The following is a 24579-nucleotide window of genomic DNA, read 5'->3' on the forward strand; positions in this document are numbered from 1 at the left end:
TAGTTCAGGAATTCTTTTAGTGTGTGTTACCGAAAGATTTAAGATTTCTGGTTACGTAGACGGGAAGTAGAGCGTTAAAAATGGGTACCTTTAGACCCGGCTCTAGGATGACTTTAGATCGTCAGACCACTCGGCAAGCGACAACGCAGCAGGTACATTTCAGCTACTACCAAGTCAGCAAATGAAATTGGTTTGCTCGGTTCGGAGATGCTTGGTCATCGCTTGCTACACTGAATTTGCTGACTTGTGACATGCCAAGTTTTGACTTGCTCAGTTTTACTATTTGCTAACTTCAGCCACTTGCTAAAATGTTGCTAGCTCTGTTGTTACTTGCTCAACTTCCATTTGCTCAGTTCACAACAGCCGACTTGCAGAAGACTCATAATTTTGGGAACCTATAACCTTTCCAAAGGGCCCGAAAACTTGACGAAACCGCCGCGTATTCTTCGAATGCAATAAGTTTTTGTTAGAAATGTCTTAATGCAGAGCACAAGGATCTCATTGGTGCCGGTCCTGCCGGTCCCAAATTATCCTCCCAACGGTCTTTACGGAAGGCTATCTTGGTTGTGGCCAACTTCAATCCAATCATCACCTGTCTTGCATGACAAAATAAATTGCCAACAAACGGCTTGAAAGTGAGAACAGACGTTTTTTCTAGCATTGTCCAAAAGTCTTGCCATTTGTCGTGTCCAGTGTCAAACTGAAAGAATGTTTGTTTCTTACATCACAGCCATCCCTAGCGATGACCTAGCTGAACTAACTTATTTCAGTTGATACAATTAAGTGTTGCTTGGATCAGAAAAGGAATTAACTTCTGTTACTTTTTGAAAATCAGTAATTTCATCAGAGATTGTTAGCCTGCTTTTTCAGTTACTGGTTACTCTTTTCATATGTTTTTCATAACTTTCTGAAAATTTCAGCAAGGCTGAAACGAAAAGGTTTCATGTTTAACTAACTGAAAACTACTGGAGGTTGCTTTTTTCGCCAGTAGTAGCTCCCTATACCATGAGTTTAGCTGGCTTTGGTTTGCTATTAGGTTGACGAAGAGTCTCAACCATTGCTGGCTACGTTTGTTGCATAAACGTTTGTAAAAATATGACGCTGCAACTCAACTCTAGCACACGGTTTTGCCACATTTTCTATCCATGGAGCTGTTAGTGTAGCTTATCGTGGACTTTAGTTGGTTGTCTACTGTTTTTACAAGGGGTGGAGATTAACCAACTGGCACAGGTAAATCTGTTGCAATATTTACATGCTTTGTTTTTTTATCAGTTAACAGTTTTTGAGTTGTGTATTGTAGTTAAATTGTCAGTTTGTATGCTAATCAGTACAAAATGGGCAACGCAACAAAAGACCAATCTGTTTGCATTGAGGTTGTACCTTCAAAGGACAAAGTTGCGCTAATCGAAGAAAAATCTCGCATTGCTACAGGCAGAGAAGTAAGTCCTATATGCTTTCTTATTTCTAACTTAAATGTAAAAAAAGTAAAATTCTACCGTCGATGAAATCCTTTTTGATGTTGTTTTAAAAAGTAAATGTTGAAAAAGGGCAAGCACTTTAACTTCTTTTTCAAAAACCTAGCACTGTTGTCCCATGGTTCTAGGACAATTGCCCCCCGGACAACTGCCCCCCGGACAATTGCTCCCTCGGATAATTGCCCCCCCGACAATTGCCCCCGGACAATTCCATCAAAAAGTGCAGTAAAGTTTTTTCTTAATTAGCGCTAATGGTTTGATTCTTATTTGCGACAGAAAGACATCGTCATTAGAAAACGCCATTAGAAACGTAAATTATGAGCGATTCCTCTTAATAAGTCAAGTAGGCTACATTGCGATTTTCATAGGCTTCTACAATGGTTGCAATGCGAGCTGAACAGTCTTGATAGCGTTTTTTGGGCGGTGGTGCAGGAAATCTTGCAACCATTTGGTTAATTTTTACCGTTGCTAAAGCCTGCTCGCTTTTTAATGCGTCCATAAACTTCCAAACGTTTGAATGACATACAGTAATGTTAGCTTGAAGGTGGACATGCCATCTTTCCAACGATTTGTTTGTGCGGGAAGATCTTCTACTACACCAGTGTTTCTCAACCTTTTTTGGCTCAACGCCCCCTTCATGAACTGGAAAATTTTTACCGCCCCCAAACACCCACACTTGCTGTTGTTTCTCTGGGCAAGAAACTTTACGATAATTGCCTCTACCCAGTGATCGATTTCAAGTAATGGGTAGTACCAAATTTAAGTCATAAGTAGAGTAGACAACCGGAAACAGACATTGCAGTCGGCTGCAGCGTGGGTCAGGTGTACGTCGGAAGGCGTACACTGATGTATAGCGCTCAAGTCCGCTTTCCCGCAATGCAGAATAAAGATAATAAAACAAACAAACAAACAATAACGATTAATTACGAAAAGCGAATATAAAACAATAAATAGTATTAATACTACAAAAAGTGTTCAATGCCAAGTAAAAAGCCAAGCAGAGCGAATTACATCCAATATAGGCTATTACCAGTCTCTGAAACCCTTACAGCCTGTTTTACCCTAAAAGGTGGATCATCAAAAGGTCCTTCTTCAAATAGAATTTTATTTCTATAGGCTAGAATATAAGGACCTTCTGATGATCCCACTGTTAGGGTGAAACCGGCTGTAAAGGTTTTAGAAACTAGTAGGCCTAACTATATTTGATGAAAAGCAAATATATATTTGCGAGCATGAAAACAGTATAGGCCTATAGTGGTAGTCAATGTGAACCTTGGGCTTGGTGAGAAAGTGCCAGTTTCTTCACATCTGGTGTAAAGCCAGTGAGAAACTTTCGAAGATCACCTCTTATGGATATGTCAAGTGGGTTTCGCTGTTTGGTATGTAGCAGAACAACACAGCATCCCTTTTCCACCAGGTATGCGGTAGGAAATGCTACCACGAAGATACGAGCTCTTTAACAAATCGTTACGCTGGGCGGTAGATGGGGTTAAAGAATGCCTCCTAATAATCAAAACGCCCCCCTTAAGCCGAGGTAATTATACCGCCCCCCCCTAAAAAATCAAAACGCCCCCTGGGGGGCGGTACCGCCCCCGTTGAGAACCACTGTACTACACGATCATGCATGCTCCACATGGTGATCGGAAAACGGGTGATCGTCTGTTGATGCGTAGCCTTCTTCCGATGAAAACATCCTCAAAGTAATCTACGATTGAGTCAGCTTCTGTTGTCATGGTATCCTGAAGTGTTTTAAACGCACTAACTACGTTATTTGGTCGAATAAAAGCCATAGCTGGAAGCATACGAATTTTCAGAGCAAAGTCAGTATCTGCCTGATATTGGCCTTGCAATCCTTCCGCCTGCCTTTCCTTTGTTCGGTGTAACGAGTAACGATGTTGCCACCAAACATCTTCGCGTTATGAATAAATTTCAAAGTGATGCTTAAATTTTATTACTCTTTTGGTATTCATCATCCGGGGGTAGTTGTCTGGGAGGCAATTGTCCTACGGGGGCAATTGACCGGGGCAATTGTCCGGGGGGCGATTGTCCGGCGGGCAATTGTCCGGATAAAAGGAAAGCAAATAGCTGAAGTCTAACTCTGCTTGATTTGTACAGATGAAATTTTTGAAGTCTAACTCTGAAGTCTAACTCTGCTTGATTTGTACGGATGAAATTTTTGTGAAATAAAAAAGTGCGTATCGTGTTTTAAAAGGTTGAAAAGCACTGGGCTAAGCAATAATTTTAACTGTGTTGTCAAAAATTCATCGCATTTTCTGAGCTCAACAAAATTTTATTGAAAACAGTTAAATCCTTGAAAATGTGCTTGCCAAACGCTTGGAGGTGTATTTGGAATTTATACCATCATGGCGTATAAAGGTTATGTTGAAAGAACCAGTATTATGTCCCTGACGCAAGCATGGAGGAACCATTTTAAAAGTAGGTGGGCCCAAAGATGCAGCAGTCAAAGTCAATCCAACTTCTGGGAGGCGAAGTCCCCTAGACCCCCCATAACACTGCTGCATTCCTAATACTTGAAATGGTTTATACATTGTGTTTTCATGATTGCCTTTCGTGCCAAATTTTCCATTTTTGTGGCCGATTTAGCCAAAAAAATACAATTTTTTTAAATTGCTCTAAAGCGCTGTACAAAATATGGCGATGTACACACAAATAAAAGGCAACAATACACACAGTTATAATACCACATGAGAGTAATAATCTGTAGCATTATACAGTAGGCTACGTGCATATGTAATGATATCTTTGTTTTAACCATAAAGAACAATTATATTGATTGATAGATTGCTCCATCAATCACACGCAACCACGCACACACGTGCTGCCCATCAATAGTGGGCTCAACAGAAAAGTTTGAAGATTGGATTTCACCATTGAGCTATCAAAGATAATCAAACTAGTGTGTATCAAATGAGTGAAGACCTTTTTTTTGGAACTCCCTCTCTAATTTGCCGTTTTTGCTACCTTTTCAAAGAAATTTGGCTTTCAAAAGTGGGTTCCACCCAGAAAATAAAGTAGGTGAGCCCAGGTCCAAGAGGCCTACGTGGTTCCTCCATGCCTACCCTGACGTAAACTGTCAGGGATTGTAGGACCCTGTCCGGTGTGGTAATGCTGTAGTGGTTTTGACAACTGCACTTGACAACACTTTGACATAACTATGGCTTTTTCCAATGGACATAACTTTTCCTGACGAACTAATTATAATGCCAAACACTGTAGGATATCGATGATGGATTTTTCATTTGTGATATTGGAGCTATTCTGTCGAAGTACCAGGAATGGGTGAAGACATTACCACACATTGTTCCATTCTATGCTGTTAAATGCAATTCTGATTCAACGATGCTTAAAACGCTTCTAGCCCTGGGAACTGGCTTCGACTGTGCTAGTAAGGTAAGAAAATCAGCATTTAATGGGTGAAGACATTACCACACATTGTTCCATTCTATGCTGTTAAATGCAATTCTGATTCAACGATGCTTAAAACGCTTCTAGCCCTGGGAACTGGCTTCGACTGTGCTAGTAAAGAAAGAAAATCAGCATTTCTCTACCACCGTGTTATTATCTAGGCCAGTGTTTCTCAAACTTTTTTAGTCCATCGCCCCTTTTTCGTTATTGAAATAAAATTTCGCCCCCCTAATCCTCTCAAGTAAAATAAACATTGATAATAGAGTGATAGAAAAATTTAGTTACGGGAACTTAATCAACGAAATTGACAGTAACATGATATTGTTCAATAGGATGGATGAGCTTGGCGACTTCAACAAAGTTTTGAAATGTTTGGCGACATCTTCGTAAGATAGAATCGAAGATCATCCCGTTTATGAACTAGCAAGCGATTTCTTTGCTTTGAAAGTATCAATGTCACAGCCGAAAACCCCTTTTCAACCATATATGAAGTAGCCTATGAAACGACAAAATCCACATTCTAGCTTCTTTCCAGAGAAGCTCATATTTGCCAGCAAACCTGGCACCAAAACAAATCGTATCGATCCTTTTTGAATTTCATTCTTGACTCATCATCTGTTTGCATATCAATGAACTGCTCTTGAAGTTCCACTTCTTTAGTATGTCTGTAGGTTCGATAGAAAATGGTTGTAGCCTACTTGTACCACCCAGTTTGGAACATGGAGGTCCACGAGATCTGCAAAGCGAAGTTTCATGTCTTTATGAAGCATGTCTAAATGTGAGCACTGAGCAGTATTTTTGCGGTTGTTCTTCTATAATTACATTCTCGCGCAAATGGGAAAACTGAGTTAAGACATTTTGACCTGCGCTTTTATCTTGTTGACGCATTTTATTACAATATTCAGTAATTCATGCAGTTCAAGACTGAGATTATGGGCAACCAAATGCTGACGGTGAATTACACAATGTATTGCAATTACAATAAGTCCAGGAATTGCTCTTTTCATCAGTGCAATGAACCCTCGATGCTTTCCAACCATTGCCGCAGCACCATCGGTTGCGCATTGCAGAGTATTCTTCAGAGGAATACCCTTCTCTTCGTAGAAGTTTTTCACTGCATTAAAGATGCTTGATGCCCGAATATCTGCAGGAAGACTGAGCGCAAAAATCATTTCTTCTTGTTTTCATATTATGAACAAAACGCACATATCCAAGCAGCAGCAGCGATACATTGTCGGTCGAGTTGGATTCATCTATTTGCAGTAAATGGTTTGCTAGTTGGAATGTTATTAGCGCGTTGGACTGTTATTGGTGGTTTGCTAAATTTGCCCCCTTTAAGTGTTTTCGCCACCCTGGCGCTCGAAATCGCCCCCAGGGGGGCGATTTCGCCCACTTTGAGAAACGCTGATCTAGGCTTTCTTTGTAAAAGTATCGACATGGAATAATATTTACGTAGCTTACGTGCATTAACGGATGTATTATAAGCTTGATGGCTTACAAAAGTTAGATATTCCAAAAACTTCAATTGCACTTAGGGAAGAACTTTAAAAAGAACTGCAATTGCAATCAAATGAAAGCATAATGGGTAGGTCTTTGAGGTTACCTCTCATCAAGATGAAGGCTCGGTTTTAAAAAGAAGAAACGGCAAGATGATCAAGCGGGTGTTCGATGGAGCAACTCACTTTCAAGAGAGCGTTCGATTCAATGGCTCTAAGCGGAGCATTGAAGACGATAATTTACAAACAACATCATGTCTACAACAAATGGAAACTTCAATCCATAACCCTTGAAAACCAGGCCTGCCTCAGAGATTCAATAACTTCACCAATACGCAAAGCTTCTAGGATTAATATTGTACGAAGAGGTTTCTCAGTTCTAAGATAAAGAACCCACAACCATTCAAAAGAACATGAAAGAGTGGTTTGTAACTTTTATAAGATAGTTGGTTCTACATCTCTCTTAAAGATGAACTTAATTTGTAACATTTACTGTAATAGAAAGAAATTCAAACTCTACTGGAACTGGGTGCGCAGCCTGAGAAAATCATCTACGCAAATCCCTTGAAGCAGGCTTCACATATACGTTATGCACGTGACGTTGGTGTTAAACGTATTGTTTTTGACAGTGAAGAGGAATTAACTAAAATGAAAGCAAACTATCCTCAGGCTGAGTGAGTCGTTGTGTATGAATTCTTTTTATTAGCTTGAACAAGATCGTAAAATACACAAATCTTTACAACGTTTATTATTATTATATAATATTATTAGCCTATGCAATACGCTTGAGTGTATTGGATTAGTTTTGCGCCTGATGATTGTGGTCCACTGTAACATGAAATCTTAAGCAGCACACAATTTGTACGTATCTGTATATTGCAGTAAATCAAATATAGTTATTACTATCTGAAGCTAGGGACAGTAGATTACCGGGACGCGCAACTCCGTTGTTCCGCCAACATTAGAAGGGTAAATTGCGAATTTGACATCTTTTTCACGCTTTGCTGCTGGCTTGCTTTCAACTAAAAACTTTAAATTACTTCAAAACCAACTTCACGCTTTTTATATAACCCATAAAAAATACATTATTTTGTAAATAAAAATAAAAAATTACCCTTCTAATGTTGCGGATGAACGAAAAGCGGATGTAGTTACGCATCCCGGTAATCTACTGTCCCTATCTGAAGCCTTTACAAATTGTTTCACCTAACGGATCATCAGAAGGTCTGAAAAAACATGCAAACAGTAAAAAATCGATAATTCTGAAAAGATATTAAATATTACAACTGTAATTTAATCTGCCAAAAAAAATCTCTAAACCTGTACTTCCTGAGAAGATATTAAATATTGCAACTGTAATTTAATCTGCAAAAAAACCCTCTAAACCTGAATTCCTGAAAAGATATTAAATATTATAACCGTAATCCAATCTGCAGAAAAAAAAACAACCTTCAGAATCACTAAGGACAACATCCATCCTTTACGACAAAGTTTCAATCAATTTGTCCCAATGGAAACCAAACAACATGATGGCAACATCTATGACATCACAAAGCAAAATGCATATGTGATGATCAGCGCAACCTGTAGTAACCTGAAGAAAATAAATAAAAATTGTTTTTAAACCTGTAAAAATTAAATGAGATTTATAACCTGTAAAAATCAAATGAAATTTAATTTTTTCAAAATTATAACCTGTGAAAATCCCAAGGAATTGTGATGATGTAACCTGTAGTGACCTGAACAAATGAAATAAAATCTGTTTATAAACCTGTAAAAATTAAATGAGATTTATAGCCTGTAAAAATCAAATGAAATTTTTTTTTTTAAAAAAACCTGTGAAAATGAAAAGGAATTTATTTTAAGTTTAAATTTGTTTCTATGACGACATTTTCCGACCAGTTCCGAACGCTTGTTCAAAAGGTGGCCACTATCAGCCTTCATAATGGCTAGCTTTTCAGCCAAACATAGGCCACAATTGTTACGACCACCTCCACTATAAGGCCGAGCACAGCTGTGGATGGACCAAGTTATTTTAGGGTCAACACCCTTGTCTTTAAGGTCCCAAACTGCCTTAGATAGCTCGGTGCTGTTTCGTTTAGATCTATCCATGAAGGTATATTTATGGTTGGAAAAACGTTTTTTAAAAGTAGTTTCACAACAACCAATGTAATTAAGAACCTTCCGGCTGTTATCAATAGTGGCTTTGTAAACAACGGCCTTCTGCAAGCATTGCCCATTCAAAGGACAATCTGGCCTCACCCTACAATTGCAACCAGGCTGCGATGGTACATTATCAGCCTGCAATATTGCTTTATTGTGGGAGGATATGACGCTTGCAACATTCGGAGTACAACTGTAGCTCAGCTTAATAGTATTACGGTTGAATATTTTGTGCAATCTATGATGGGGTGGAAAGTGTATGGAAACAAGTTTGAAAAATTCCTTACCAATATTGCTATCAACCTGCAAGCTGAAAGGAGGGTTAAACCATAAAATTTTCCGGCTCCTTTTCCTAGATGTTCGTAAGTTATTAGCAGGGTTGTAGCAAACTCTCTCCGCAAAACCACTTTTCAAAAGGGCATCATTATAAACAGATGCGGTCTTATCAAATTCATTTTGGCCAAATGATGTGGCGGACAATCGCTTTGAAATCATAGTCGGGATTTGTCTCTTAATACTGGGTGGGTGATTTGACTGGGCATGAATGTAAATTGGGTCATTATTGGGCTTTCTATAAGGCCAGAATTTACCAGATAGCAAATTCAAAGTGACGTCAAGAAAATCAGTTTCAATTAGTCCAGTATCCACAGTAATATTTAAGCCATGTTGTTTAAATAATTGAATGACATTTTTTCTCAAACGATCAATTTTAGGGCCAGATAAATTCACGATATAAGCCAAGCATGTCTCTGTCAACAATAGCAGAAAGTTCGTTCAAAAGAAACAAGCCGACCAACTCACAAATCTCAGCACCATCAAATGAGCCCATTGTAGCCTAACATCAAACAAACCATCTTTCTTAGCCCAAGTTTCATCACCATCAAAAAGCAACGATTTCCTAGCATGGAAAATTGTTTGTATGATACAATCATCCAAATCCATAAATGGTTTGGCAAACTCAATTGCTTTACACAAAAGTTCCTCCGTAATAGATGGATAAAAATCAACAATGTCAAATTTCATAAAGGTGCATTGACGTTTAGATGGAATAGCCTTAAACTAGGATAACACAGTCTGTGTTTTTCCATTGATTCAGTCGTGATGCATCACGGATGGTTACGTTAATAGAGTCCAAGTATTGTTTACTTATACGGCCAATCTGGGACTTGGAAGGGTTAATCAACCTGCATTTAGGGTTCGATGTAAAGTTAGGTTTATGATCTTTTAGCGTAATAAACGCTGGGTTGCTTGATACTTTTTCAACCCGATCATCAACCTTTAACGCTTTGGCAATCTTTTTAGCCTCAGTATTGATTGTGTCACTGATAGCAGGATTCACCTTTTTGTATTTTGCCGATACATTATCATTAAGCAATTTTTTATAATTCTGGGTTTTAACTTTGTATAAGTTAGTAGGTATATCTGCTGATATCAACAGATCCGGAGAGTTAATAATGTTCTTAATGTCATTAGTTAGTTTTCTCTGAAAAGAATTGTAAATGGGTTTGAACTTAATATTACGAACCATCTCGTATAAACCATTCTCAAATGGTATCAAAGCACCATGCTGTGGAGGTGTTCTTTCAGTCGTAAAGCCAAAGTTATTAAAATGCTCAGACTGAGAAACATCCTGCTGGTTAAGATCGAAAAAATAGGCTTTCCAACGTAAACGTTTAATAAAATTTTCAATCTTACCTAACATCGTCTTCAAATATCGATCCTTACTTGGAATAGCAATGTTTTTTAAAGAATAACCGTAGTTAATCTTTTCCAAATTCATAATAACTGGATAGTAGCATCAAAAGAAAGTGCTCAACTGGCTCAGTGCAGGAGCAATATTAAAACAATGAAAACTATTAATACTACAAAAAGTGCTCAATGCCAAGCAAAAAGGCAAAGCAGAGCGAATTAAATCAAATATAGTTATTACTATCTGAAGCCTTTACAAATTGTTTCACCTAACGGATCATCAGAAGGTCTGAAAAAACATGCAAATAGTAAAAAATCGATAATTCTGAAAAGATATTAAATATTACAACTGTAATTTAATCTGCCAAAAAAAATCTCTAAACCTGTACTTCCTGAGAAGATATTAAATATTGCAACTGTAATTTAATCTGCAAAAAAACCCTCTAAACCTGAATTCTTGAAAAGATATTAAATATTATAACCGTAATCCAATCTGCAGAAAAAAAACAACCTTCAGAATCACTAAGGACAATATCCATCCTTTACGACAAAGTTTCAATCAATTTGTGCCAATGGAAACCAAACAACATGATGGCAACATCTATGACATCACAAAGCAAAATGCATATGTGATGATCAGCGCAACCTGTAGTAACCTGAAGAAAATAAATAAAAATTGTTTTTAAACCTGTAAAAATTAAATGAGATTTATAACCTGTAAAAATCAAATGAAATTTAATTTTTTCAAAATTATAACCTGTGAAAATCCCAAGGAATTGTGATGATGTAACCTGTAGTGACCTGAACAAATGAAATAAAATCTGTTTATAAACCTCATTTTGATTTTGATTTTTGGGTTTTATTTTTTGTTATTTGATTTTTACAGGCTATAAATCTCATTTAATTTTTACAGGTTTATAAACAGATTTTATTTCATTTGTTCAGGTCACTACAGGTTACATCATCACAATTCCTTGGGATTTTCACAGGTTATAATTTTGAAAAAATTAAATTTCATTTGATTTTTACAGGTTTAAAAATAATTTTCATTTATTTTCTTCAGGTTACTACAGGTTGCGCTGATCATCACATATGCATTTTGCTTTGTGATGTCATAGATGTTGCCATCATGTTGTTTGGTTTCCATTGGGACAAATTGATTGAAACTTTGTCGTAAAGGATGGATGTTGTCCTTAGTGATTCTGAAGGTTGTTTTTTTTTTCTGCAGATTGGATTACGGTTATAATATTTAATATCTTTTCAGGAATTCAGGTTTAGAGGGTTTTTTTGCAGATTAAATTACAGTTGCAATATTTAATATCTTCTCAGGAAGTACAGGTTTAGAGATTTTTTTTGGCAGATTAAATTACAGTTGTAATATTTAATATCTTTTCAGAATTATCGATTTTTTACTGTTTGCATGTTTTTTCAGACCTTCTGATAATCCGTTAGGTGAAACAATTTGTAAAGGCTTCAGATAGTAATAACTATATTTGATTTAATTCGCTCTGCTTTGCCTTTTTGCTTGGCATTGAGCACTTTTTGTAGTATTAATAGTTTTCATTGTTTTGTATATTACAGTATATATTTTGTGTGTTTATATTATACTATCTACATCGCAATGTATAAATAGCAGTTCAAGTTTGTAACTTTTAGCATGATTATAGCAGTCAGGGATTTTTAACCAGGGATGCACGCACCACTAAAGGGTGCAAGACCTGTTGCCGCGGAGTGCATGGATGCTCAATCAATAAACTTAGTTTTAAAATGAAATAAGAAACTATGCTTGTTTAGCCTATCAGGCTACATTTTGAATTGTAGGTGATTATAACATTTTAGTCATTCTACTGTAAAAGGGGTTGGGAAAACTGTTTAGTGATTTCAAGGTAGTGCCAACCAGGGAACATTTTGAGAACGATTGTTTTAAACAGTCGATTTTTATTGTAGGCTATTCTTGATAGACTAGAGTTAGTCGAGAAAACTTCATTTTCATATCGTCTTTTGTCTGACTACTGAAAAAACAAAAATCAACAGCGGAAGATATTTTTTGTAAGGATAGCCATCAAAAATGTTGCTGTTTGAAAAACTAACATTGATGCTTAGAAATTATTTTCATAGGCTTGTTTTACGTATTCAAGCAAACGGATTTCAAGGTTTTCGTCGAATGAGCAGAAAATTTGGTGCGGATATCAAGTTGTCACAGCGCTTGATAGATGCTGCTCGTGAAATGGACCTTCAAGTAACAGGAATTAGGTATATGGCTTACAGCAATGCAAAATAAATGATACTCGCGGGTTGAGATGTGAGTTGAGATGTGCTAAAAAAGATGTAAAAGAATGATTTTCACTTTCAAGTCGCATGAAATTACACTTTTTACATTGTTTCAACGTCGTCGAGCGTAAAAAAAAAACGAAGTAAAAAGGGCAACTATTGCCAGCAGAGTTGCCCTCGCTTGTCGCATTGTTGATGCGAACTAGTTGAGGAAAAATAATGGCTATGCCATTGCTGACGGTACAATGGGGTATGACTTCTGTTTAAGGTTTGTTTTGTAACTTGTAACTTTGCATAAGTTTGATCTACAAAGTTTTTGGTCAACATTTGATAAGTTGGGTCACATGTGAGTTTCACAAAAATGTAACTTAAAGCTTTAAGATCGATCACGCCATATTTGATGCCCAATTTCACTTTGATATTCAGTGGTTATGACATTAACAACCTGTTTTTGGTAATAAGCAAAGATGATTTTGCTTTTAGTTTCCACGCCGGAGTGTTGTGTCCGAGTCCCGAAATCTATTTTAAAGCTTTGAAAGATGCTAGAGCTCTTTTTGACTATGCCGAAATTGTTGGTTACAAATTTGATCTTCTTGACATTGGTGGAGGATTTAGTGGAACTGACGAAGCTGAAGTGAAGTTCAAAGATGTACTTCTATGTGTTTGGCATTTGCTTGTTGAATTTGTTTAGAGATTTTTAAAGCAACTTTACATTTTCTTGAAATTTGTTACAATTTTATTTTTCAAAATTGTTTGTGTTCTCCCCAATAGCTCAGTTGGTTATCGCGTGACTTCGTGAACGAAGAATCATCAAGATCAAGCGGCGCTGGTTCGACTCTCGGGTTGTGTGCTTGAGCTAGGGACGGTACATTATGGGACGCGCAACTCCGTTGTTCCTTCAACATTAGAAGGGTCAATTGCCAATTTAACATTTTTTTACGCTTTACTGCAGGCTTGCTTTCAACTAAAAACCTTAAATTACTTTAAAACCAACTTAACTCTTCTTATATAACCCATAAACAGTAAAATATTTTGTAAATTAGAAAAAAACGTAACCCTTCTAGTGTTGCGGATAAGCCAAAAGCGGATGGAGTTTCGCATCCCTATGATCTACAATCCCTAGCTTGAGCAACGCATTCTGCTCACAAGACTCACGCAACGCAAGACTGCTCTCCATTTAGCGGCACCTAATGGCTGGTATAATTCTCCGGCAACAACACTTCAACAAGGAAAAACGGAACAAAGATTCAACAAAACAATCTTTGAATTCTCACTTCACTAACTTCGATAAGAATCTCAAAAAGCGGTGACTGAAGTGATTTGCCATTTGCACAAACATTCTTTTTGTTGAACCAGAAAAACTTCACTCCCGCCCCTGCGTCGAAAGCCTCTACCAGCAATAACCTATCAAGACTTTGTCAGTCCGAGAATAAAGATTCAAAACCAACCAACCACTGAAGAAGAATAATTGATAAATACTTTCACAATTTAAATTCACTATAATGCAACATATGAAATACATTACAAATAAAAAACACCATCAGGCACTGTTGAGCATTCTTCCTAAAAATGCAACTGACAGAACCATAAAACCCAAAATTTTTGTGTTATTACACTTTAGGTAACATAAATTTTTATTTAACGAAATTATTTTTACAGATTGCACCTATAGTTGATCTGCACGTCAGTGAATTGTTCCCTGTGGACAAGTTCAAGCATGTTCGTGTAATAGCTGAGCCAGGACGATACTTTGCCATGTCTGCCTTCACATTAGCAACAAGCATAATTGCCAAGAAGAAGGTCACCCAGAGTATTTTGATCCGAGATACAAAAGACAGTGGTAAGCTATTGTTACTTTAAACTTTGTTGGTTGTAAGCAAAAAAGCGTCACCCATTTGTGTGAAAAAACACCATTTTCAAACCTACATAAACCTACTGTAAGACCAGTATTTCAAGTGACCATCTTTTGTGTAGTATTTCAAGTGCAGCTGTATGCTTGTATAACTTTTTTTTAACCTAATATACGCCACATGTCTATTAGAGAAGGGTGGTCACTACGTAAGTGTGGAAAAATTTCGAGATTTTGCTTACTTTGGGCTAATGTTTAAAGAAATTTTTCTAAAAATTATATTTTTACGCTTTGTTTAATGTTTTCCCCAGATAACACAATAAGTTTGAACATCCTCAGATGTTGAAAAACAAAGAAAATTTGATTTCGAAGATTTTAGTCAGACTGTTAATTTTTTAATAACAGTCTGATTCGGCGTTTTTCAACTTACTTTTTCTCATTTGCTATCAGGAGACAGCAAGAAGTAAAAAAAATCTCACAAACTGTCAGTCAAACATTAGCAGTAGCTGTAATCAAAATCTGCAAAATGTGACAAATCAGGCCGCATCTCCAGGTGGCCATGGTTCTTATAAAGTGATTTCATTTATAGCAGGCTTGTTTTAAATCAGTCATAACTAAATTTAAAGCATCTACTGTATGCTCACGAATTTTTTGCAATGAAAATTCAGCACTGAAGACGAAATCTCTTTATTGTTTGAAACATGTGTTCAACCATCAACAGTGGGATGCCAACAAGATTGCGTCAGTAGAAATTAGATTCGATAAAATCGGTCGATAAGCTATTGTTGATGCAAATAGACCTACTGCAATTTGAAGCAAAATATATTGAAAAAGGATTTCATATTTTGATTACCAGCAACATGGGTATTTTATCTCCCCGTCGTTAAATCCCTGATTACAATTTAGCTACCTTTAAAAAAAGTAACTGTCACAATCAATATGCGAAGCCTCACGACAGGCTACATTAATACATTATGTCTTGACCGAGCCTACTGTTTTAATTGTAACATTATCGTACCTTCTCGAAGTTACTAGACCACCAAACCTGCTATAAATAATGGAGTATTTGCGTAAGTGTTCTAAATTGTAGTTGCAGTTGGTAATACATGCAGAGATTATTGTTGATTGAGAGTTAAAGTTATTGAATACGAGTAGATGAGAGTTGTGGTGTTATTATAAATTGTGATCGACATTAGAATCATATGAGAAGCTGTGAGTGAATCACGTTAAAGTCGATTAAGAGTTACAAGCGTTGGAATCTATTGCTGTTCATTGTTACTTTGATTATTGTTGGAAGTGTTGAGCCATTCGTTAAAGTCCTTCAAGAATTTTTATTTATCATTTCACTAGTAGAACTATTCGACCATTTAATTGACTGCTTTTCGGTAATATCTCATTAAACTACATCATTAATCCTTTCCAAACCTCTTTCCTGGAAAGAGATAGAAAGAATTGTGACAGTAACAAAAATTCTAATATGACGAGCGTGACCCGACTGATCCTAACATGGTAATTTAACCCAAAATGCGTGATCCGAATCATCGTACAGTAAGATGATGATGCATTTTTTTTGTGGCGTAGGCTACTATTTGGCCTTAGGTCGCAGATTAGGAAGCCCTTGTATGACCACTGTGACCAGGCAGAAAACTGAGGTATGACCTTTTTTTGCTCCGTCATCCTTGTTGTGTGAATTCAATTGTTGTCATGAATGTTCATGATGCATGTTTTTATCAACAACAAAAACATACATAGGCCTAAACTGAATCGAACTATTAGCGGCTTATTAGACGACACGACAAGCCAACAACGTGACCAGCATGATAGCTCAACCTAAAGCGTGTGGTCTGAATCATAAAAAATGATTGATGAAAATGATGCGATTGTCAGCGATGCTACTTGCCTTGTGTAACTTAAAGAATGTATTTTTTTTAAACGAACAACGGGTAGAATCCACCGAAAATGTTTGAAGTTTCACGGCTTATGTTGCAATGATGTTTTTCTTTAATGCAACTTACTTTCTATAAGATGAGGAGAGCCAAAATGGTATTCCATCACCAGAAGAACCAGCTTTTAAGTATATCATCGATGACGGCGTGCACGGGTCATTCAATTATATTTTGCACGGCGTACATGAGCCGTTGCCTGTTCTCTTGCAGGTAAAGTTTATTAGGTTAGGTCTATATACGACGTTAATTGTAACTTATTTCATTTACTAACAGGCTTATAGTTGTGTAACCCACAACATTGTAGTAGCTCTTCATTCTTATAATAACCTGCAAACTATTTTTTTCACAACATTTTATTCAATTTTGTGTTTATCTTCGAGACACGGGCTTTCTATTTCTTTCCATGAGATTGATTACAATTTTTCGAACTTATTACAGGACCGGATCCAGAAAATAGCCTTGGGGGGTGGTAGGGAGGAGATTTTAACAAAACACAATGATGTGTATTGTACATTACTCCAACCTTGCAAATACACAGTGAATAAAAATACTTTTCTGTCTTTTAGGAGAAGGGGACAATCGCCCCTCTCTGGATCCGCCACTGACTTGCAAGATTAAAAATATATCACCTAAATTTATGACGAAACAATCTGAGTTTGTTGAACTTTAGTTCAACACAAGCCTATCTATATTGTAGCTTGCTGGGTTTGTGCTGCAATCCAAAGCAAGTTATACACAACTTTATTTTGATTAGCCTCCACCAAACAAATCCGCTACTTTTATGTCGAGTATCTTTGGTCCAACTTTGAATGATGGCGATCTTGTTGTCAAACGTCGAATGTTACCCGAGTTGAATGTCTCAGACTGGATTGTATGGCATAGTAAGTAGTTAGGCTGAAAACAATTTCAAAACTATTGATTTTCAAACTTTTTAGCCCAAGGGCAGTAGGTCGCTTTTCGTTCAATAAAACGTTGCTTGGGTAGGCCTAAGTTATGATACAAAAAATGTTTGATAAAGTATCTTTTGATGAATTGTCTAGTCATGCGCAAATCATGGATTCCATGTTGGATAGACAATAAGAGGCTCACTGTTTAGAGAAGGAGTAGGTTCATTCCGCAGTCCGTATCGGATAGTTTTGTTTTAGCTATCTAGAGTCTAGACAACACCCAGCTCAACAGAGTGATTTGAAAACTGTTGATATTAAAATAATCAGAGAAACAACTTGGTTCAGTTACGATCTTTTTTATATTTCCTCCAGCCTCAGCTTTTCATGTGTAATATATTGGCTAGGTGTGAAAAGTGGATAAAGGAAAACACAAAAAACGTAGGCTATTGTAACAGTTGGCAAAGTTGTGAAGAAGGGAGTGTAACATGTACCATGTTTTTAAATAACAAATTTATATTTTAACATTTAACCGAAATTCATCATTATTGCAAAATGCATTTCAATGCTGCAAATTCAAAACCTAACGTTCTCATAGAACATAAGTCAAGCTTCCTGTTAACAAACGCCACTCACACAGAATCTAGCTCAACACATCTGTATTTCTAATGCGACATAACTATGAAACCGGTATAGCGTTTCCCTTGATTCTTACGATAGCTATTATTTATGAAAAGGCTCTACCGGGATATTATGATATAAGCGGGGAATTGAAAAATGCAAACACTCAGACATTGATTCGAAATTTGACTGGCAAAACGAACGGACTGAATTTTTAGAACGAGAAGGTTAAATTCACGCCGGGAGAATGTCACTCACCCGACACCCGTCTCAATAAATTAAATTAGTTAGGTATTTTCTCAACTCCCCGAATACTAAAACTTGTAATATTGATAAACAATAAAATGTATGATTCTATTTAATTCGTTTGCCTTTTGTAGGAAGTCATACCCCTAGACTAGACAGCCAGAAGCCTAAATTATCCTTCTAAAGTATACTTTTAAATTAGAGACTTAGAGTCTCAATATTCTTTTAAATTATCCTTTTATTTTATAACTAAATTACGACAGTAAAGTTAGGAAAAACCCTACATTGGGGGCTCGTCCAAACAAAGTAAAAAATTTTTAGTTTGTGAAAATTTTTTTAGTGTAGCCAAATTAGACAGAATATTTATCAGGTAGTCAAACAGTCTTAATATAATTAACTTATTAAACCTTTAATTTGACATATGTAATATAAATGTTAGCCTACCACATTGGTGACACTCAGACAAGTAAGTTTAGAAATATTCTCCAAACTAGCTATAAAAAAATCTGGTAAGTACCCTATGCTACAATTTTTATCATAAATACCTTTTAAAAACATGTTACTTGATAACATTTCACACGTTAGTTCGACAATAAATTTTGTGCAGCCTACTGTACTTTTTAAGCGCAACGCCGGCAATTTATTGCTTGTCAAACGTAACTGATTTTTGTTGTTTGCTTATGGGAAGTAATAATAGCGAATTGTTCAGCGGCAGACAGCCCATTTAAACGCCGATGTCAACAATTTATTTACATACCGAAGCGCCATTTGCCACTTTTAATATTTTTAAACGTTCACATTAGAATAATTAGATTCACTGATTAGTAATTACCAACAAGTTGCCTTTTCAGGGAAACATAACCATGTAATTTTTTGTTGAAAAATCGTAGTGTCAAACGAAACTTGAATTTTTAGCTCATTTTAATATTCCTTTTATTTTTGCCTTACTCGGCATCACAGATTGCAGGACACCCCGTCCCAATCTTATTTTATACAGACGTGCAGGCACCGCTCTGCAAAGCGTTGTGGTTTCGCTCCCAAGCAACCATCGTAATTTTTGTGCGTCTTTTTACTCCGGCTAGGAGACACTTTGGTACCCTTATACGTTCTCAGCTGAAGCTATCAGTTCGTGCAACTCCCTGGGGCAAAGGAAAGGGGAAATCATGCGAAGCCGCCTGGACACATAAGGTTGTTATCGTTCCCCCCATTTTTTTAGTATTATTAGGAGCTAACATGATTTGAGAAACTTTGTTTAGTTATTTTAGCCGCTGTTTTTCTTTAGTTTGGAATTGCAGTATATGCACAGTTATTTACCCTGAATATGGAACTTTGTGTGTAAAAGCTTGGTTGGCATTTGGCCATGTAAATTCTCTTATCTCTTGATAACGTAAAAGCGCTGCCACATAGCCTACTTAGATCAATAAAACAGTACCATTCATTCATCACATGTCGTTCAAACGTTGATTAACCATTACAAAACATGCTAGAAGTTTTATGCCTACCGATTTTATCTCGGTATGTTCTATTGAACCATTACTGTTTCCTGTTACATACACCCCATTAGCCGTAAGCTTAGCCTACGCCATGACACTGTCATGTTACGTAGTATTTCCATTTATCCTATGTTATTAGTTACCGCTTTTACATATCGTACTTTAAGCTACGCCATGTCTCATTGACATTGTTCATTCACTGATATCGCATCACCACCTGTTTTTCACTGCATTTTATTACAATTTTAGGTGCTCATCATTTCACCTAGCCTACGTTAACTAAGCTATTCGTTCTCAACGACTTCGCTCATTCACTGACATTGCCTCCCCTTTATTGTATCACATTGTACATACTTACAGATACAGTCTACCGATTTTTCCTGCCTGTTCTCACACTTGAACAGCTTCCAGAACCTGGCATTTGCTGCCATGATTAAATCATGTCGTTTAGTCGTTTCAACCATTCTTATGCTTTTTTATCGTATTACAGTACGGTATAAGTACATTACTAATTATTATAATTACAGTACATGTATCTCGCGGATGCTACTCTGTATCGAATTTTGCAGATGCGCCACCTCGCCACATGGTTGCTGCTACGACGAGATGCGAGAGACATTGAGAGACCTCAAGAGACCTTAAGAGACTACAGCACTACGACGGATGACACGACAGAGTTCTCTATCGCCACCACACGGTGACTCTCATCAACTTACCTCCACGCGAGATGCCTCTATTCAGAGATGCCTTTACTTAAAGAAGCTCTGCGCAGACGACGTCAACTCGGCTAACCTCATAGCCGCCAACATGCACCGAAGCTGCATCGTTAACTTTCAACATGGTCAATCCCATGTCCGCCGTAAAACTGCACTACCGTGCACAGTAGTTGCATTGTTACGCACTCAAACCTTCTTCACACAAGAAGCACTCTACTTCAACAACATCGCCGCAGCATTCAGCTGCCCAAGACGTCTGCTTTACAGCTTGCGACCTTACAAGCTGACCACTCATTCATGTCGTGCTCACTGCTCATCATCCGTCAACAGACATAAACTGAACTGCTCATCAGCACTGCTTGTCATAGTCTCGAACTCAACATGCTTGAACTGTATAGCATAACTGGTCCTCAAAAACCACTCTCATGAACGCCATGTCAGTCTCGCACAACCTTCGCGCACGCGTAGCTTACCGCTATTCTATTATTATTATGGTTGCTTCTATGAGTGTCAAGCCTATCTCCTCGGACGCGGAGCATGAACAGTCAAGGACACTCACCTGCCTATATAGCCTAGCCTACCGTATTTGTGTATTTTATCTTGCAAGTGCAATTTGTGTATATCATCCTAAGCCAAAATGGCTGCCAGGGAACTTAAGACATCGCCTTATCTCTTACGATAACCGACTGTTACCCCTGCAACCGCAACTACTGTAGCCTATTACAGTCCCGCAATTATTGTAGCCTATATCGTAGCCTACTAAGCAAAGGGCTTCCAGGGAACTAAGACATCGCCTTATCTCTTATGATAACCGACTGTTACCCCTGTAACCGCAACTACTGTAGCCTATTACAGTCCCGCAATTATTGTAGCCTATATCGTAGCCTACCAAGCCAAAGGGCTTCCAGGGAACTAAGACATCGCCTTATCTCTTATGATAACCGACTGTTACCCCTGTAACCGCAACTACTGTAGCCTATTACAGTCCCGCAATTATTGTAGCCTATATCGTAGCCTACCAAGCCAAAGGGCTTCCAGGGAACTAAGACATCGCCTTATCTCTTATGATAACCGACTGTTACCCCTGTAACCGCAACTACTGTAGCCTATTACAGTCCCGCAATTATTGTAGCCTATATCGTAGCCTACCAAGCCAAAGGGCTTCCAGGGAACTTAAGACATCGCCTTATCTTTTATGATAAACGACTGTTGCCCCTGCAATCACGTTATCTACTTACTTATATGTGCGTCTAATCTCCTCATCCCACGAAAGGAGGGGGGTCATGTGTCTTCCCCTAGCAATTGTTAGCCTACAATTGTCAATTTTGTTGTAAAGTATCTTATAACCACACACCTATATATTATTGCATCATGTATAACCGAGTTATTGTAATATTACTTATCTGTTATTTTTGCCGTAAGGAGGGAAGTGTGTAACATGTACCATGTTTTTAAATAACAAATTTATATTTTAACATTTAACCGAAATTCATCATTATTGCAAAATGCATTTCAATGCTGCAAATTCAAAACCTAACGTTCTCATAGAACATAAGTCAAGCTTCCTGTTAACAAACGCCACTCACACAGAATCTAGCTCAACACATCTGTATTTCTAATGCGACATAACTATGAAACCGGTATAGCGTTTCCCTTGATTCTTACGATAGCTATTATTTATGAAAAGGCTCTACCGGGATATTATGATATAAGCGGGGAATTGAAAAATGCAAACACTCAGACATTGATTCGAAATTTGACTGGCAAAACGAACGGACTGAATTTTTAGAACGAGAAGGTTAAATTCACGCCGGGAGAATGTCACTCACCCGACACCCGTCTCAATAAATTAAATTAGTTAGGTATTTTCTCAACTCCCCGAATACTAAAACTTGTAATATTGATAAACAATAAAATGTATGATTCTATTTAATTCGTTTGCCTTTTGTAGGAAGTCATACCCCTAGACTAGACAGCCAGAAGCCTAAATTATCCTTCTAAAGTATACTTTTAAATTAGAGACTTAGAGTCTCAATATTCTTTTAAATTATCCTTTTATTTTATAACTAAATTACGACAGTAAAGTTAGGCAAAACCCTACAGGAGCATTCTCCTGGCTGTCAGCGTAAGGCTGAGCACACATTAGTACTACGAGCAATTGCGGTTCGATATAATATTTTCATAATTTATTTTCAGACATGGGAGCCTACACGAGCACATTAAGTTGTAACTTCAACGGCTTTATGCTTCCTTGCGTATACTACGTGATTTCAGAAGATGATTTGTAAGTGTTATTACACACCACCTTTTCGATAATTCAGACCTTTTAGTTGATAAATGATAACCAACAAACTCGAATGCAAATGGGACTCTAACTAAATTACTAAAAGCATGAGTAGCTCATTAGCAAAGCGTCAATATATTGACTGTGGCAATCTTTATTTATTGCAACTTTCCGCCCCGCTAGCTCACTGGTTAAACACTCGACTCAAGATCAAGCGACGCTGGTTCGGCTCTTGGGGTAAGCGCTTGAGCAACGCATTTCAGGACTGCTCTCAATTCATCAGCATTAAGTGGATAAAACAATTCCACCGGCACCGGCAACAACATTTCAATAATCGGAAACTTCCCTCTGTCAATCTCGGTTACCAGCCCTGCGTCAGTAATTCAAAGCCTCTACAAGTATGCGAAACTGCCAGGAATAACCTATTAAAGGCTATGTCAGCTCGAAGATAAAGATTCAAAATCAAACCAATTACAGCAGCCTACCAGATTTATGCTTTTCTTTTCTTCACGTGGCAAAGCACCAAGTTTTGTGGCTGCGACAAGCTGTTGAATGAAAAATAAGAGTGCATTATACATGGAGACAAAGCAGATTGAAACACAATATAACCAAACTGCTTGCATTACGATACTGCCGAAACCCAACGCTCCATGAAGAGATGAAGCTTCACTCATCTTGCTTACAACATCTCGTATGAATGTGGCCCAGGAAAAAAATACAAATTGGTCAACACGTTGTCCCATCTTCTACATAGAAACATATAACCTGATAATATCTCGTCAGTGCTGCTTCTTGTTTCAGAGCGTCGTAATATTTTTAGATATCGCCAAAGATGAACTGATGTTTGTTTTTGTTTTTAGAGCTCTCTTTCGCGGTTTGACTCAAGGAAAAGATTCATTTGGGCTTGTGTGGGGAGAAAGCAATTCCTAGATGTAATTTAATTTTGTTATTGCTTAGTGTTGGTTTAGGTTGCTGCATAACTGAACTAACATACATTATGTATAGTTAAGCTATATACTGATGATTATGTGGCTTTATTGCACTGATGAGACTTGCATGCCGATTGCCGAGTCAGTACATCACCGATTGTTGTTTCATCTATAGGCAATAAATAAGGTGGATAATGGATTAAACGTGTAACCTGCAGCTGCTGCATTCCACTGTAGTGCGATGCTATAGGCTACTTTTAGGCCGCACTTCAGTTGATTCGCTGCACTTCCACATACAGACAAGCATTCCGCAATTTCATATAAGTAAAGGTGGTCACAGCGGTAAACCATAATCTCTTCGTGGGAAAATTGTAACATAAGATTCCCGAATCCGTTCGTCTGTATGTAATGACCGAAAAAGAAACACTCCTTTGAAACGTCTATTCAAAAAGTGTATTCCTGTAAAATTAGCCCGCGGCTATCGAAATCGGAATGCAACACCTTACACCACTAAAACTTGTCACTACAGAACAGATTACTTAGTTAAAAGACGGAACTTTTGTCCAGCTAGCAAGCAATAAGCACAACAGTTCAATATGCGGCCAACTTTCAAGCAACCATTTTACGAATGACTAGAATAATTTGCGATATCTCAAACTCACGTAAACAGTAACTGTGACGCAATAATGAAAGACATTGTCACGCAATTCAAACAGGTGTTCAAAGGTGATGACAGAAGTTCTTTTTTTTTTTTTTTATTTGCATCAACAGCACATGTGGAAAAAACAATACAAGCACATTAAGATGATGCCATGTTTCATGTTTAAACAGGTTTGACACAAGTCTTACGAACGATGGTGCAATTTTGGCTCATGTTTTAGGAATTTCCATGACGTAAGATTCAGTAGACCTGAACGGTTTTTATATGACGTTTGATTTGGTGAATAATGGTCGGGAACATAGCGGCCCCTAGTTATGACAGTCTGACATGGGCATGGCATAACTAAAAAATCTACAGTACTACAATCATTCAAATGAAACATATTCACGTCATGAAAATGACGGAAACCACTTAAATCCTGTTTATGTGG

The 24579-nt window shown here is 37.4% G+C and overlaps 1 protein-coding gene across 1 annotated transcript; it reads left to right on the top strand.

The window, feature by feature from the left end:
- The first annotated feature begins 1334 nt into the window (after positions 1 to 1334).
- On the top strand, positions 1335 to 23511 carry LOC145766752 (ornithine decarboxylase-like). The gene is made up of 10 exons (XM_082578458.1): positions 1335 to 1439; positions 4713 to 4886; positions 6899 to 7071; positions 12368 to 12502; positions 13004 to 13169; positions 14180 to 14360; positions 16395 to 16525; positions 17070 to 17196; positions 22472 to 22559; positions 23420 to 23511. Exons 1-10 carry the CDS (start codon positions 1335 to 1337, stop codon positions 23487 to 23489), a joined length of 1350 nt encoding a protein of 449 aa, XP_082434584.1. The 3' UTR covers positions 23490 to 23511.
- The last annotated feature ends 1068 nt before the right edge of the window (positions 23512 to 24579 follow it).

This window comes from Aplidium turbinatum, chromosome 3 (genome assembly GCF_918807975.1).
Source record: "Aplidium turbinatum chromosome 3, kaAplTurb1.1, whole genome shotgun sequence".
NCBI lineage: Eukaryota > Metazoa > Chordata > Ascidiacea > Aplousobranchia > Polyclinidae > Aplidium > Aplidium turbinatum.

Coding starts and splice junctions, on each gene's coding strand:
- LOC145766752 (XM_082578458.1), top strand. CDS start 1,335: ATGGGCAACGCAACAAAAGACCAATCTGTTTGCATTGAGGTTGTACCT. Junction 17,197..22,471: donor AGACTGGATTGTATGGCATA/GTAAGTAGTTAG, acceptor ATTTATTTTCAG/ACATGGGAGCCTACACGAGC. Junction 22,560..23,419: donor GTGATTTCAGAAGATGATTT/GTAAGTGTTATT, acceptor TTTTGTTTTTAG/AGCTCTCTTTCGCGGTTTGA.